Source organism: Bufo gargarizans, chromosome 4, assembly GCF_014858855.1.
Source record: "Bufo gargarizans isolate SCDJY-AF-19 chromosome 4, ASM1485885v1, whole genome shotgun sequence".
Taxonomy (NCBI): Eukaryota; Metazoa; Chordata; class Amphibia; order Anura; family Bufonidae; genus Bufo; species Bufo gargarizans.
In genome coordinates this window covers 97461829-97478142 of record NC_058083.1, presented here as the reverse complement: position 1 = coordinate 97478142, position 16314 = coordinate 97461829, and the positions used below count along the sequence as shown (strand labels likewise).

The 16314-nt window shown below is 45.1% G+C and overlaps 1 protein-coding gene across 1 annotated transcript in view; it reads right to left on the bottom strand.

Annotated features, from left to right (window-relative positions):
• Window positions 1-16314, bottom strand: part of GK5 (glycerol kinase 5) — a 77473-nt gene that overhangs the window by 25592 nt on the left and 35567 nt on the right. Inside the window, exons 4-5 of the mRNA XM_044288637.1 lie at window positions 5598-5691; window positions 100-231 (exon numbers count right to left, since the gene is read on the bottom strand). Coding sequence (XP_044144572.1) covers window positions 100-231; window positions 5598-5691 — 226 coding nt within the window. The remainder of the gene's footprint in view (window positions 1-99; window positions 232-5597; window positions 5692-16314) is intronic.

The window sequence follows — 16314 nt, the reverse complement described above, 5'->3', positions numbered from 1 at the left end:
TCACATCTTGTCTTGTGTTTCAAAAGGCTTGTCTGGTTTCATAACACTGATCGCGTATCCTCAGGATATCATTACATGTACGATGGCGCTCATCTTTACCTCAGGGATGTTTTGCAAGACCCACGCCAGCCGCAGGGACACGTGCTGAGTGGTGAAATTGATCAGGCTCGCTGCTAGAAAACGCTTTCTTCGTGTGAAGAAGTGGAGGAATTTACAGGAACCATGAACAGCCTAAAGACAAAAACGAAGGGTCTGAGCCTACAGGACGCAGGAGATCCACTCAGGTTCTTTTTATTAAAACTGAAGTCTTTAACACAATAACCAAAAGAGTAAGTAAATGTTATTCTTTGTATAAGGAAAAGTTATACAATTATCTAATAACTTTCTCTAACAATTCCTCATGGTTTTGAAGATCTCTGCTGGTAGTCGATGAATAGCAACTTACATTGTTTACTTCCATGGGGTGAAAATCCATCTGTCTCATCTTACAGTCCTGACCACCTCCTGGCCAGGAAACATCGGTGTGCTCCAGCGCTCTGCTGTTTCAGTAGCTTCCATTGCCGTGCATGAGAGCTCCGGACGCAGCGTAGCACAGCAAGCTCGGGGAGACAGCAGAGCTGGTTGCGCTACACCGTTTCCGGAGCTCTCATGCACGGCAAAGAGCTACTGAAGCAGCAGAGCGGCCTGCTGTTTCCCGGCCTGGAGGTGGTCAGAACTGCATCTTATCTTGCTTTAGGGTCCATTCACACGTCCGTATGTGTTTTGCGGATTCGCAAAAAACGGACACTGGCAATGTGCGGTCCGCATTTTGCGGACCGCACATAACCGGCACTCGCATAGAAAATACCTTTCTCGTCCACAATTGTGGACAAGAATAGGACAAGTTCAATTTTTTTTTGCGGGACACAAGTGCGTATCCGCAAATGCAGATGTGGACAGCACATTCCGGCCCCATTGAAAATGGGGACGTGTAAATGGACCCTTAGTAACGGCGAGAGTAAGTGATGATCCCACAGGGGCACAGCTCAGTACAGGATACGTCTCTGATGACTGTACTGTAAGGATACGTCCACATACAAGAATCTGCAGCGGCAAATCTCTGCCAAATTGTGTGGATTTTGATACAGATTTGCTTTCACATTTCACCTGCAGAAAACTGTTTTTCTTACCTCTGGTCCCTGCGACGACGTCTTGTGCCATGTCACCACTGTAGCAGTCACATGACGACATTGTCATTGCAGAAGGCCGGGTTACAATGAGAATAGGGACTAGCATAAGACCAGGAAAGGAAGCCGCAGAAGCACTAAGGAGTAGTGTTTTCTTTAGTGTTGATGATTTTGCTGCAGATCCATCAGTAATCTACAGGAAAATCCACAACAATTCCAGTTTGTTGCAGATTTTTACTTGGCCATGAACTACTCAATGAGAAAATCTGAAACAAATGACGATTTGGCATCAGAAAATTTTAACATCTGCACAGCCGGTCGCATCCTGCACAGATTATTTATGCAGCGTGAGGATGGGATTCTTGCAAATCGTATTCACTTTGCTGGTACTTAAAGGGTCGGCCAGTTTATATTTACATTACATTATGATATCGTGCTGGTAAGAGCGCATGCATGTAGCTAGTAATAAGCATTATTAAACTATTGGCATGTGTACATGCGGGTCACCTGGGTGCGAGCACTGCGCTCAGAACATGGCTGCTGGTGGAGGGTTCCATTCACCTATACTGGGGTCGGACTGCGCATGCCCGAGTTCCCCTGTCCGTCTCCAGTATAAGGGTTCATTCACACGCAATTTAGAAGGAGTCAAACAGGTGTGGACCCATTCATTTCATCGTGTGCTGTACACATCCATAGTTCCGGGGACCAGGAAAAAAATATAGAGCATGTCCTAATCTTGTCCGCAATTGCGGACAAGAAAAGGCATTTTCTATGATAGCGGATGCAACGTGCGATCCGCAAATTGCAGAACACACACGGACCGGTATTCGTGTTTTGCAGATCTGCAAAACACTACGGTCGTGTAAATGTAGCCTAAGGGAATGGAGGCTGCTGATGAACGGGATCCTCCATCAGCCGCCATGTTCCCAGTGCGGTGCTGGCACGCAGTCCAGCGGACCCATGTGTAGACCTGAATTATTCTTATTAAACGATCAGATATCCGTGCTCAAAGTTTTTTTTTGTTTTTTTTACTCGTTTTATTGAAAAATAACAAGACATGTTACATGAACAAATCAAGCATCATCATGGTAAGTAAGTATTTTCCATACATTAGAGGAGGTCCATTATACATATCAGTTACATTGTATTATTTATGCACGTATAAACATATATATTTTATGATTTCCATCCAATAAAATGAACATGACTTCCATTCCAGTGTTCTTTTACTCCATCCTACATTTATCATGTAAGTTAGTCGCTAGTATACATATGATGATTAGTAACGGTCAGTGGCGAGGGGCACTAATTACCCCACACCTTCTGAAATTTTTCAGGGCATTTCCTATTTTGGAATAGTATGTTCTCTAAAGGGATTTCCACTGGCCGACTGTGGGTGTCCTAGCTGCCATCCACCTCAGCGCTATCGCTTTTCTAGCGAGAAAAAGTTTCTCTGAGGAAAATACAAGTACGGTGTGTCCATATTTCATCCTCTATTATTCCCAAAAGGCACATTTTAGGGCATACCATTAAAGGGCCTGTGACCATGGTAGAAAGACCATTTATAACCTCCGTCCAAAACTGTTTAATATAACTACCGTTCCATATACTATCCCAAAAACTAGCACCAACTTTTGCACATCTGTGGCATCTACTATGAGATAACCTACCCATTGTATGCAGTCTAGTGGGGGTTAAATAGCTCCTATGTAATATGAACAGCTGTATCAGTCTGTTATTGAGTGAAGGTGATTCTTCTGAAGGCGCTTCCAGTGCCTCACCCCACTGCTCTGAAGTTAGTTGTGGGATATGCTCCCTCCATCTAGCCTCCAAGTTCAGAGGGTTCAGAGCCACTCGATTACTCAGAAGATAAGTGTAGATGGCGGATATAACACCCCTCGGTCCCTGAGTATTGAGTACACCTATCAATGGGTATTTAGAGATAGCGCACTTCATGCTATGAAGTTGTGCCTGAAGGGCATGTCTCATCTGTAGATATCTAAAAAAAATGTGGATGAGTAATACCATATTTATCCTGCAACTGAGTGAAAGAGTATAGCGCCCCATTGTCATATATATCTTTTAGAATGAGTATCCAATTTTGCATCCAGAAGGAGGTCCCCTCAAGTGATACTAAATGGGGAAACATTGGATTATCCCACAGTGGAATAACATCCGCTAAATCCCCATATTGTCTAAACTTTGCCGCATTCCAGACCTGATGTAGTGCTCATAGTTTAATATTGCTTATTACTTTGCTGTTAGCGGCATATTGTGCCGCTAGCAATATAAATCTGCTGGGGATTTTCTGTCCGCAAATTTCAGACTGAAAACCCCCTGCAATCCAGCTATGTGTGAACGAGCCCTAACAAGCGGTGTACCTGTGTGATCATCATGTCACCTGGACAGGTTTTCATCTTCCAGCAGTAAACAGTAAATGTAAGGGTGCCAGAGGCGGCACTCAGAACCCTCTGTGGGCACCTGCACCCTGGAGAAAGTCTATGGTGTACTAATATGCCTTAGACTTTTCCTGCCATTCATCAGCGCAGGGCGCACTATGAACAGCGCTGGCAGCGCACTGAATGTAGGCAGGATATTATAGCTAAATGATAAAGAACATAGAAGATATACTATACTGGACTGTAGTGTTAAGGTTACATTGCCTTGTTGGTACTTTGCGATAAGTGGGTTTTGGGTTGCAGTTTGGGCACTCGGTCTCTAAAAGGTTCTCCATCTCCGCTCCAGGATATGTCATCACTTTATAATGGTAGGGGTCAGACCTCTAGGACCCCCCACCTACTTTGAGTATGGGGACACTGCAGAGCTAGTTTAGAGCTTTGTCCTCTTCACTGGTTTTATCTGCACAGTGGTAGTTCCACAGTCCGTTTGTGTAGGGAAATGCCACTCTGTAGCATTCCAGAAAAAGGAGCCACAGTGCTATTTCATGTACAGCAGGGTGGCCGGGGTGCCGAAAAACAGACGCGGTGCTAAGCTAGTGTTCAGCCCCTTCATTCTCAAGATCGGTAAGGGGTCCCAGAGATCAGACCATAGTGTTGGAATTAGGGATCGACCGGTTATCGTTTTTACCGATATTAAATCGGCCAATATTCAGGATTTTGAAAGTTATCGGCATGTATTTTGTCGATATTCCGATAATGAAATCGGGAACACGGATCACGCTGCTCTCAGCGCGATCCGTGCTCCCTCAGCAGCACAGGGGAGAAGGAAGCAGTGCCCCCCCCCCCCTGTGCCGCTGCCACCAATGAGAGGACAGCGGACAAGAGGACGGGAGGGGCTGTGGCCACTGCGCCACTAATGAAGATAAGTCCCTCATTAATTCATATACAGGAAGCGGTAGCTGGCTGCAGAATCACATAGCCGGCTCCCGACCTCTATGACAAGTAGCTGCGATCTGCGGTAGTTAACCCATCAGGTGCCGCACCTGAGGGGTTAACTGCCGCGGGTCGCAGCTACCGCTTATAGCGGTCGGAAGCCAGCAATGCGATTCTGCAGCCAGCTACCGCTTCCTGTATATCAATTAATGAGAGAGTTATCTTCATTGGTGGTGCAGTGTGCCTTCCCCCCCCCCCCCCCCCCGGACCCAAGTCCCCAGTATTAAAAATATATATATATATTATTATTAATAAATGAAAAAGAAAGATTTACAAAAAAAAAAAGAAAAAAGAAACCTACACATTAACAATAAACATTCATTTTCAGCAGATTTGTGTAGGATTTATATATTTTTTTTAAATAAAAATTCACAGAATATCGGTATAAATTATCGGCTATCGGCCTGAAAGTTCCCAGATTATCGGTATCAGTTCTAAAAAAATCTATATCGGTCGATCCCTAGTTGGAATATCCTAGTATTTTGCAGTTTCTAAGATGGGAATAACCTTTTAAACTACTTTAATGGCAATTTATTAATGGGCTCTTTACATAAAACTAGAAGTTAATTACAGAGGTTTGCAGACATTGGGGGACATTCCTACATGCCGGACTTTATTCCCCCTGCGCTCGAGTAAGATGCACTTAATTTATTAAGGGGCAGATGCCTCTTATTAAATTAGGTGCACCTCTGCCCTGTTGTGCACCAGAAACTGAAATCTACGCCAGCCCGTTTCTGGTGCAAGTTATAGTAACCATTTCAGTTCTCTAAAGGATCAGGGAATGACATTGATGCAAATGACCGGCCCATCAGCCAAGAGACGGGACTTTGAATAGAAGCGACACCTGGATGTCGGCTGACTGCCAGGATCTGGCACATAAATGTAGGATTGGGGCTATTGAGGTAATGAAACATCCTATATATGACCCTGACCGATGTACCGCGCTATTGCGTAATCCTCCATTGTTACCTTCACTGTAAACCTTCCATTCCCTGCCAGCATATATAATCCTTTGTGAACAGAAGGATGTATTTATTACCTTCAACGTAAAAGAGCTGTTCCAGGAACTGACCAGATCTGCCGCCCGCAGGTCCTGCCAGCTGATAAAATTATGAAAAGGCTCTCCGGTCTTCCTAAAAACATGAGACATTAAAAGATTAAATAACTCACACATTGCTATATTACAAACAGCAATAATGTAACTAAATTGATGACACCACTTATTAACCACTTCACTACCCAAGTGTTGATCCCCCTTCCTTACCAGGCCAGTGTTTCCATTGTAGCAATGCGTCTATCTAACTGAAAATAACTGATTAATCTCTGAGCCAACCTACATGTATTTGATATTATTGTTCTCGGGACACCTTAGACTTTTTTTTGTGCCATTAGATTGATATAATATTAAAAAAACTGAACATTTTGATGAAGAAAATATTTTTTTTCCCCCTTTCTTATCAAATTTTGTTTTCTATTACAAAAGATTTCAAGAGAAAACATTTCTAAAACCATTACTGTACTATTGTACTCTGAAAATAAGTGCCATTTATGTAATTTATCTACTGGCTGAGCCCACCGCAAGACTTCAAAAGACTGGAGCACATCTTGGCAAAATGTTACAAGCCCCTTCAAAGTGACATTTTTTTATGTTATTCGGCTAAGTTATTCATCTTGGGGAAATTTTGACATTTAAAGTTTTTTTTTGTTACATTTTTGCGTGCATTTGTATATTTTACGCAGAAAAAACCCTCTGCTATACAAAAAAATGCTAAAACAAATACCTAGATTTTTAAAATAAACAAATGTGTGTGTGTTTGTATATTTTACACATACAAATTCCACTATACTATTGCTAAAATATATATATATTTTATTTTTTTATGAACGAAAAAGGGGCGGGATGTTTCTATTTTTCACCATTTTACTATAGATGGTATGCCACGGAGTATGGAGCGAGGAAATCTGAGGCTGCATTCGTTAACGGCGCGCTGTTATAATGTGCAGATGATGTTTGATTTATTTCATCTGTGTTTATATTTATTATTTTTGCAGTTACAGTCCGATATTTACATGGCAGGTGGTTGTGAGGAGAACCCTCTTAAAAGGGTGGTGATAGGTGGGCTTTGATCACGGACACAATGCAACCCTGCACTAACGTGCAGATGCGTGGTTGGTCTGAGGTCACGGATGGAGTCTCCACTTCTTAGGTTGCGGTAGCCCTCATCCGACCCTGCTTAGCCACTCATGCAGTTATATGGTACGAATATGTGCAATTACCACCTGTGTGAAGTTGGCACCCCATGTTCTTAAATTTTAAAAATAAATACACCATTCGTTTGTGCTGCGTTTGTGCTGGTTTGTGCCGCAAAAATGAACGTTTGTGCCGGTTCGGTTCCTGAGATATTGCGCGTTAGATTTTTATGAAGCCCCGCCCATTTTCCACCCCATGTTCTTAAATTTCTAAAAAAAATACACCATTCGTTTGTGCTGCGTTTGTGCTGGTTTGTGCTGCAAAAATGAACGTTTGCGCCGCTTTCGTTTCCGAGATATTGCGCGCTTGATTTTCTGAAACCCCGCCCATTTTCCACCCCATGTTCTTAAATTTCAAAAATAAATACACCATTCGTTTGTGCTGCGTTTGTGCTGGTTTGTGCTGCAAAAATGAACGTTTGCGCCGCTTTGGTTTCCGAGATATTGCGCTCGATTTGCTGAAGCCCCGCCCACTTTCCACCCCATGTTCTTAAATTTTAAAAATAAATACACCATTCGTTTGTGCTGCGTTTGTGCTGGTTTGTGCCGCAAAAATGAACGTTTGTGCCGGTTCGGTTCCTGAGATATTGCGCGTTAGATTTTTATGAAGCCCCGCCCATTTTCCACCCCATGTTCTTAACCCCTTAAGGACCAGGCTCATTTTCACCTTAAGGACCAGGCCATTTTTTGCAAATCTGACCAGTGTCACTTTAAGTGCTGATAACTTTAAAACGCTTTTACTTATACAGGCCATTCTGAGATTGTTTTTTCGTCACATATTGTACTTCATGACACTGGTAAAATAAAGTCAAAAAAATTAATTTTTTTGCATAATAAAATACCTAATTTACCAAAAATTTGGAAAAATTTGCAAATTTCAAAGTTTCAGTTTCTCTACTTCTGTAATACATAGTAATACCCCCAAAAATTGTGATGACTTAACATTCCCCATATGTCTACTTCATGTTTGAATTATTTTGGGAATGATATTTTATTTTTTGGGGATGTTACAAGGCTTAGAAGTTTAGAAGCAAATCTTGAAATTTTTCAGAAATTTACAAAAACCCAATTTTTAGGGACCACTACAGCTCTGAAGTCACTTTGCGAGGCTTACATAATAGAAACCGCCCAAAAATGAAGATAAGTGCTTTCAGCACAGATCTGTTCAGCACCATGGACAGCAGGACGCCTGAGCAGGCGTCCTGTTGCCATGGGAACCTTCCCCGTCTGCTCAGTTATGGTCAGAACTTCGCAGACGGGGAAGGGTGAGGACGGGGCTTCGGGGGGCTCTCTCCCTCTCCATCGGGGGGCTGCAAAGGCACAGCAGCCCGCCGATGGGAGAGGGAGGGAGCTCCCTCTTACTGTTAACCTTTTCCATACAGCGGTCCGTACGGACCGCTGTATGGAAAGGGTTAAACGGCTGACATCGCATCAACGATGTCAGCCGTTTATACCAGGGTGCCAGCAATGTGCTGGCACCCTGGTATACCCACTGTACACCAACGATTACGCAATAGGAGGCGGGCGGGGGATCGCGATCCCGCCTGCCGCACCGCCCGCCTCCCGCAACGCCCCCCACCGCCTGCGACACCCCCCCTGCACCACCCGCCGCCATCAACTCATGCAGGGGTGCAGGGGGGGGTGTACTATATTGATTTTAGGCACTCTAAAGTTTCTGATCCCCGCGGTCAGGGACCGCGGGGATCAGAAACTGCAAAAAGCGCAGCAAACCGCAGGTCTGAATTGACCTGCGGTTTGCTGCGATCGCCGACACGGGGGGGGTCACATGACCCCCCCTGGCGTTTTAACAGGATGCCGGCTGAATGATTTCAGCCGGCATCCTGTTCAAATTAACCCCTGCGGCGCCGGAATGCCGATTTTAAAGTCAGGACGTACCGGTACGTCCTTGGTCCTTAAGGACTCGGGAAATAGGGCGTACCGGTACGTCCTATGTCCTTAAGGGGTTAAATTTCTAAAAAAAATACACCATTCGTTTGTGCTGCGTTTGTGCTGGTTTGTGCTGCAAAAATGAACGTTTGCGCCGCTTTCGTTTCCGAGATATTGCGCGCTTGATTTTCTGAAACCCCGCCCATTTTCCACCCCATGTTCTTAAATTTCAAAAAGAAATACACCATTCGTTTGTGCTGCGTTTGTGCTGGTTTGTGCTGCAAAAATGAACGTTTGCGCCACTTTGGTTTCCGAGATATTGCGCGCTTGATTTGCTGAAACCCCGCCCACTTTCCACCCCATGTTTTTAAATTTCCAAAAGAAATACACCATTCGTTTGTGCTGCGTTTGTGCTGGTTTGTGCCGCAAAAATGAACGTTTGTGCCGGTTCGGTTCCTGAGATATTGCGCGTTAGATTTTTATGAAGCCCCGCCCATTTTCCACCCCATGTTCTTAAATTTCTAAAAAAAATACACCATTCGTTTGTGCTGCGTTTGTGCTGGTTTGTGCTGCAAAAATGAACGTTTGCGCCGCTTTCGTTTCCGAGATATTGCGCGCTTGATTTTCTGAAACCCCGCCCATTTTCCACCCCATGTTCTTAAATTTCAAAAAGAAATACACCATTCGTTTGTGCTGCGTTTGTGCTGGTTTGTGCTGCAAAAATGAACGTTTGCGCCACTTTGGTTTCCGAGATATTGCGCGCTTGATTTGCTGAAACCCCGCCCACTTTCCACCCCATGTTTTTAAAATTTCCAAAAGAAATACACCATTCGTTTGTGCTGCGTTTGTGCTGGTTTGTGCCGCAAAAATGAACGTTTGTGCCGGTTCGGTTCCTGAGATATTGCGCGTTAGATTTTTATGAAGCCCCGCCCATTTTCCACCCCATGTTCTTAAATTTCAAAAATAAATACACCATTCGTTTGTGCTGCGTTTGTGCTGGTTTGTGCCACAAAAATGAACGTTTGCGCCGTTTTGGTTTCCGAGATATTGCGCTCGATTTGCTGAAGCCCCGCCCACTTTCCACCCCATATTTTTAAATTTCAAAAATAAATACACCGTTCGTTTGTGCTGCATTTGTGCTGGTTTGTGCTGCAAAAATTAACGTTTGCGCCGCTTTCGTTTCCGAGATATTGCGCGCTTGATTTGCTGAAACCCCGCCCACTTTCCACCCCATGTTTTAAAATTTCTAAAATAAATACACCATTCGTTTGTGCTGCGTTTGTGCTGCAAAAATGAACGTTTGCGCCGCTTTGGTTTCCGAGATATTGCGCGCTTGATTTGCTGAAACCCCGCCCACTTTCCACCCCATGTTTTAAAATTTCAAAAAGAAATACACCATTCTTTTGTGCTGCATTTGTGCTGGTTTGTGCTGCAAAAATTAACGTTTGCACCGCTTTGGTTTCCGAGATATTGCGTGCTTGATTTGATAAAACCCCTCCCACTTTCCACCCCATGTTTTTAACCCTGACTCTAGACCCCCCAGGTGTGCTGCAGCTTGCCCCCCTCCCGCCCCCTTAGCGCATCGCACGCCCCACCGCTGATCAACTTCGGATGGTTGATCAGCGAGTTTGAATTTAAAAAAAAATCTAATTTTTGGGCCTTTTTTATTTTTTTGTCTGTAAGGTTTAGGGTAAGTTCCCGAACACCCGTCCCCACACACACCAAATAAAGTTTATCACACACACACACTCCCCTATGGCCTGCCGGATGTTCTAGGCGGCATATGCCCAGCTTGCCTCCGAGTCCGAGAGCCCCAGTGAGGACGAGGATAACCCCACTTTCCTTTTGTCATCCGCGTCTTTCCTTTTGATGATGAGACCCCAAGGCGGCGGAGACGCCGCCAGGTGGAGCAAGGAGACCGCCATGCTAGGGACCCTGTGGCCCACACTAGTACGAGAAGGTCTGGGGCTCGTACTAGTTTTCCGGCCCACCAGTTAAGACCACCGGAGCCCCCTACCGGTGAACTTGTCTGGTATACCCCAGAGCGTTTTGAGCCTGTGATTCCTGATTTTGTAGGCCAACCAGGAATCCAGATTTCCACAGTGGGCTTCACTGAATATGACTACTTTAGTCTTTTTTTCAGTGACCCCTTTGTGAATCTGATGTTGGAGCAGACGAACCTGCACGCCCCACAGTTCATTGCTCAACATCCGGGCTCCTTTTTGGCTAGGCCCGGTGGCTGAACTCCGGTCTGTGTAGCCAAGATGAGGACGTTTTGGGGCCTCGTGCTGCATATGGGCCTAGTCAAGAAACCTAGTGTCAGGCATTACTGGAGTGGGGACATCCTCTACCAGACCCCACTTTACAATTATGCAGATAATGCAGCATGTCCCCCCCAAGGTGATCCTGCCTATGACCGCCTGTACCAAATCAGGTCGGTCATCGATCACTTTGGGGCCAAATTTGTGCAGGTTTATGTACCTGGAAGGGAAGTCGCGGTTGATGAGTCTCTCATTGCTTTCAAGGGGAGACTCATTATCCGCCAGTATGTTCCCTCTAAGCGGGCGAGGTATGGCGTGAAGCTGTACAAACTTTGTGAGAGTACCTCAGGGTGCACTTACAAGTTTCGTGTGTACGAGGGGCGAGATTCCCGTATTTAACCCCCAGAAGGTTCCCCCAATCTGGGTGTTAGCGGGAAACCTGTGTGGAACCTTATGCACCCACTGCTAGATAAGGGTTACCACCTGTACGTGGATAACTTTTATACTAGTATCCCCATAGTTTTATATCCGATTGTCAGTGGCTAAAATGGGGAAGGGGAACATAAATTTAGTACTCCATGGAAGTGTGGTACTCCTTGAAGCAACCAATAACGCAGAGGCCCGGATGATCGGGTCACGTGTCACATTGAGTAGTGGTGTCCTTCCGTATCCCCCTCTTGTGACACACTCTGCACCTTTTTTGGGTCCGCCCTTCTTTCCAGTATGGGGGACCACACCTGGAAAGTGTTGGCCAGGGACGATCTGGGCGCCTCCAGTTCCCGAGGTACTCTGGCCTGCTCTTTCCCGGTCAGAAAAGATCCGGTCCTTGAGGACTGCCTCATAGAACTGAAGGAATGTCCCTGTGTTGCCAGCGCTCCGGGACAGCACAAAAGAGTTGTACAAGGCAACCTGTACCAAGTAGACCGCAACTTTTTTATACCATGCCCGGGTTTTGCGCATGGCGTTATATGGCTCGAGGACTTGATCAGGGAGATCAACTCCTCCCATATATCGATTGTAGTCGACGATGCAATCAGGCTTGAGGACCGTTGCTGCGGTACCTCGCACAGGGACTGGGGTGATGCCGTTACCGTGAATTGTGGACAGTACAAGGACATTCCTCTTGTCCTTATACCTGACCAGCAACAGGTTTCCACTGGTAAGTGCACGGGTCGCACCCCTAGGGATAGGTACCTGGAGGGGGTGGGCAGGGAGGCCGCGTTGATTTTTCAGCGAACGTGGATCTGGCGGCGAGAGACTGGAACAAGGGGATACTAGTATAAAAGTTATCCACACAAAGGTGGTAACCCTTATCTAGCAGTGGGTGCATAAGGTCCCACACAAGTTTCCCGCTAACACCCAGATTGGGGGAACCTTCTGGGGGTTAAATACGGGAATCTCGCCCCTCGTACACACGAAACTTGTAAGTGCACCCTGAGGTACTCTCGCAAAGTTTGTACAGCTTCACGCCATACCTCGCCCGCTTAGAGGGAACATACTGGCGGATAATGAGTCTCCCCTTGAAAGCAATGAGAGACTCATCAACCGCGACTTCCCTTCCAGGTACATAAACCTGCACAAATTTGGCCCCAAAGTGATCGATGACCGACCTGATTTGGTACAGGCGGTCATAGGCAGGATCACCTTGGGGGGGACATGCTGCATTATCTGCATAATTGTAAAGTGGGGTCTGGTAGAGGATGTCCCCACTCCAGTAATGCCTGACACTAGGTTTCTTGACTAGGCCCATATGCAGCACGAGGCCCCAAAACGTCCTCATCTTGGCTACACAGACCAGAGTCCAGCCACCAGGCCTAGCCAAAAAGGAGCCCGGATGTTGAGCAATGAACTGTTGGGCGTACAGGTTCGTCTGCTCCAACATCAGATTCACAAAGGGGTCACTGAAAAAAAGACTAAAGTAGTCGCATTCAGTGAAGCCCACTGTGGAAATCTGGATTCCTGGTTGGCCTACAAAATCAGGAATCACGGGCTCAAAACGCTCTGGGGTATACCAGACAAGTTCACCGGTAGGGGGCTCCGGTGGTCTTAACTGGTGGGCCGGAAAACTAGTACGAGCCCCAGACCTTCTCGTACTAGTGTGGGCCACAGGGTCCCTAGCATGGCGGTCTCCTTGCTCCACCTGGCGGCGTCTCCGCCGCCTTGGGGTCTCATCATCATTGCTAGATGATGAGGAGGACGCGGATGACAAAAGGAAAGTGGGGTTATCATCGTCCTCACTGGGGCTCTCGGACTCGGAGGCAAGCTGGGCATATGCCGCCTAGAACATCCGGCAGGCCATAGGGGAGTGTGTGTGTGTGATAAACTTTATTTGGTGTGTGTGGGGACGGGTGTTCGGGAACTTACCCTAAACCTTACAGACAAAAAAATAAAAAAGGCCCAAAAATTTGATTTTTTTTTTTAATTCAAGCTCGCTGATCAACCATCCGAAGTTGATCAGCGGTGGGGCGTGCGATGCGCTAACAGTGACGCTAAGAGTCCCGGCCACAGTCAGCGTATGCAGAAAAAAATATATAATATGCTTGTGCCCCAAAAAAAGTTGTGAAAGGGGGCGGGAGGGGGGCAAGCTGCAGCACACCTGGGGGGTCTAGAGTCAGGGTTAAAAACATGGGGTGGAAAGTGGGAGGGGTTTTATCAAATCAAGCACGCAATATCTCGGAAACCAAAGCGGTGCAAACGTTAATTTTTGCAGCACAAACGAACGGTGTATTTCTTTTTGAAATTTAAGAACATGGGGTGGAAAGTGGGCGGGGTTTCAGCAAATCGAGCGCAATATCTCGGAAACCAAAGCGGCGCAAACGCTAATTTTTGCTGCACAAACCAGCACAAACGCAGCACAAACGAACGGTGTATTTCTTTTTGAAATTTAAGAACATGGGGTGGAAAGTGGGAGGGGTTTCAGCAAATCAAGCGCAATATCTCGGAAACCAAAGCGGCGCAAACGTTCATTTTTGCAGCACAAACCAGCACAAACGCAGCACAAACGAATGGTGTATTTTTTTTTGAAATTTAAGAACATGGGGTGGAAAATGGGCGGGGCTTCATAAAAATCTAACGCGCAATATCTCAGGAACCGAACCGGCACAAACGTTTATTTTTGTGGCACAAACCAGCACAAACGCAGCACAAACGAATGGTGTATTTCTTTTTGAAATTTAAAAACATGGGGTGGAAAGTGGGCGGGGTTTCAGCAAATCAAGTGCGCAATATCTCGGAAACCAAAGCGGCGCAAACGTTCATTTTTGCAGCACAAACCAGCACAAACGCAGCACAAACGAATGGTGTATTTTTTTTTGAAATTTAAGAACATGGGGTGGAAAATGGGCGGGGCTTCATAAAAATCTAACGCGCAATATCTCAGGAACCGAACCGGCACAAACGTTTATTTTTGCGGCACAAACCAGCACAAACGAATGGTGTATTTATTTTTAAAATTTAAGAACATGGGGTGCCAACTTCACACAGGTGCAATTACCACCTTGATCCTGTGCGCACTGGACTATGCTGCTAGCTACGCATGCGCTTGCCAGTAAAGGTACCATTCCCACACTAGGAATGGCAGATCGGACATCAGGGCTGAAGTACGCAGCCGCAACATTATGATTGTGTCAAAACCCGGAAGTATGTAGTATACGTCATTCAGACATGCGCAGTTGCGCATCAGGCACGCCGGACCGCACGAGTTACCATGATTGGCAGCCATTCACGCTCTGTCTCCTCCTTCACCCTCCGTCTGCAATACCATCTAGTAAGCAGCTGGCACCGCTAATGATATGAACAGTAATTATATGTTCATGTATGAGTTTCTATACACTATAGAATTATGAGTGCACTTTGTTATTTGGATATTTATAATATGATCATGAATTATTGATTGTCTGTGTTACACTTTATCATCATGTATATGTATTGTATTTTTTTATCAAATTGTTTTTTAATTGTTATGAATTAAACACATATGCTTTGTAAATTGATACGATTTAGCACAATGCTATATATATATATATATATATATATATATATATATATATATATATATATATATATATATATATATATATATATATATATTTAGCACTTTGTCTGTACACACTGCTTGAGGAAGGCTCCTGTACAGAGCCGAAATGTTGCATGTCCTTTTTGGGTAAATAAGGTCTTTTTTTTGCATTTTTACCTTCTGGAGTGCTGCCCATTTTTAAATTTATATTACATATATACAGTCATGTGAAAAAATTAGGACACCCTTTGAAAGCATGTGGTTTTTTGTAACATTTTTAATAAAAGGTTATTTCATCTCCGTTTCAACAATACAGAGAGATTAAAGTAATCCGACTAAACAAAGAAAACTGAAGAAAAGTCTTTTCAAGATCTTCTGTAAATGTCATTCTACAAAAATGCCTATTCTAACTGAGGAAAAAGATAGGACACCCTTGCCCCTAATAGCGAGTGTTACCTCCTTTGGCTGAAATAACTGCAGTGAGACGGTTCTTGTAGCCATCTACCAGTCTTCGACATCGGTCTGAGGAAATTTTACCCCACTCCTCAATGCAGAACTTTTTCAGCTGTGAGATGTTTGAGGGGTTTCTTGCACGTACAGCCCTTTTCAAGTCACCCCACAGCATCTCAATGGGATTCAAATCTGGACTTTGACTTGGCCATTCCAGGACTCTCCATTTCTTCTTTTTCAGCCAATCTTTGGTTGATTTACTAGTATGTTTTGGGTCATTGTCATGTTGCATGGTCCAGTTCCGCTTCAGCTTTAATTTTCTAACTGATGGTCTCACATGTTCTTCAAGCACCTTCTGATACACAGTAGAATTCATCGTGGATTCTATGATGGTGAGCTGACCAGGTCCTGCTGCAGCAAAGCAGCCCCAAACCATGACACTTCCACCTCCATGCTTCACAGTTGGTATGAGGTTCTTTTCTTGGAATGCTGTGTTTGGTTTACGCCAAACATGTCCTCTGCTGTTGTGTCCAAATAATTCAATTTTGGACTCATCTGTCCAAAGAACATTATTCCAGAAGTCCTGGTCTTTGTCAACTTTATCTCTGGCAAATGTCAGTCTGGCCTCGATGTTTCTCTTGGAAAGCAAAGGTTTCCTCCTTGCACACCTCCCATGCAAGTTAAACTTGTACAGTCTCTTTCTGATTGTAGAGGCATGTACTTCTACATCAACAGTAGCCAGAGCCTGCTGTAGTTCTCGAGATGACACTTTAGGGTTTTTGGAGACCTCTTTTAGCATCTTGCGGTCTGCTCTTGGGGTGAACTTGCTGGGGCGACCAGTCCTGGGCATGTTGGCAGTTGTTTTGAAAGCCCTCCACTTGTAGACTATCTTC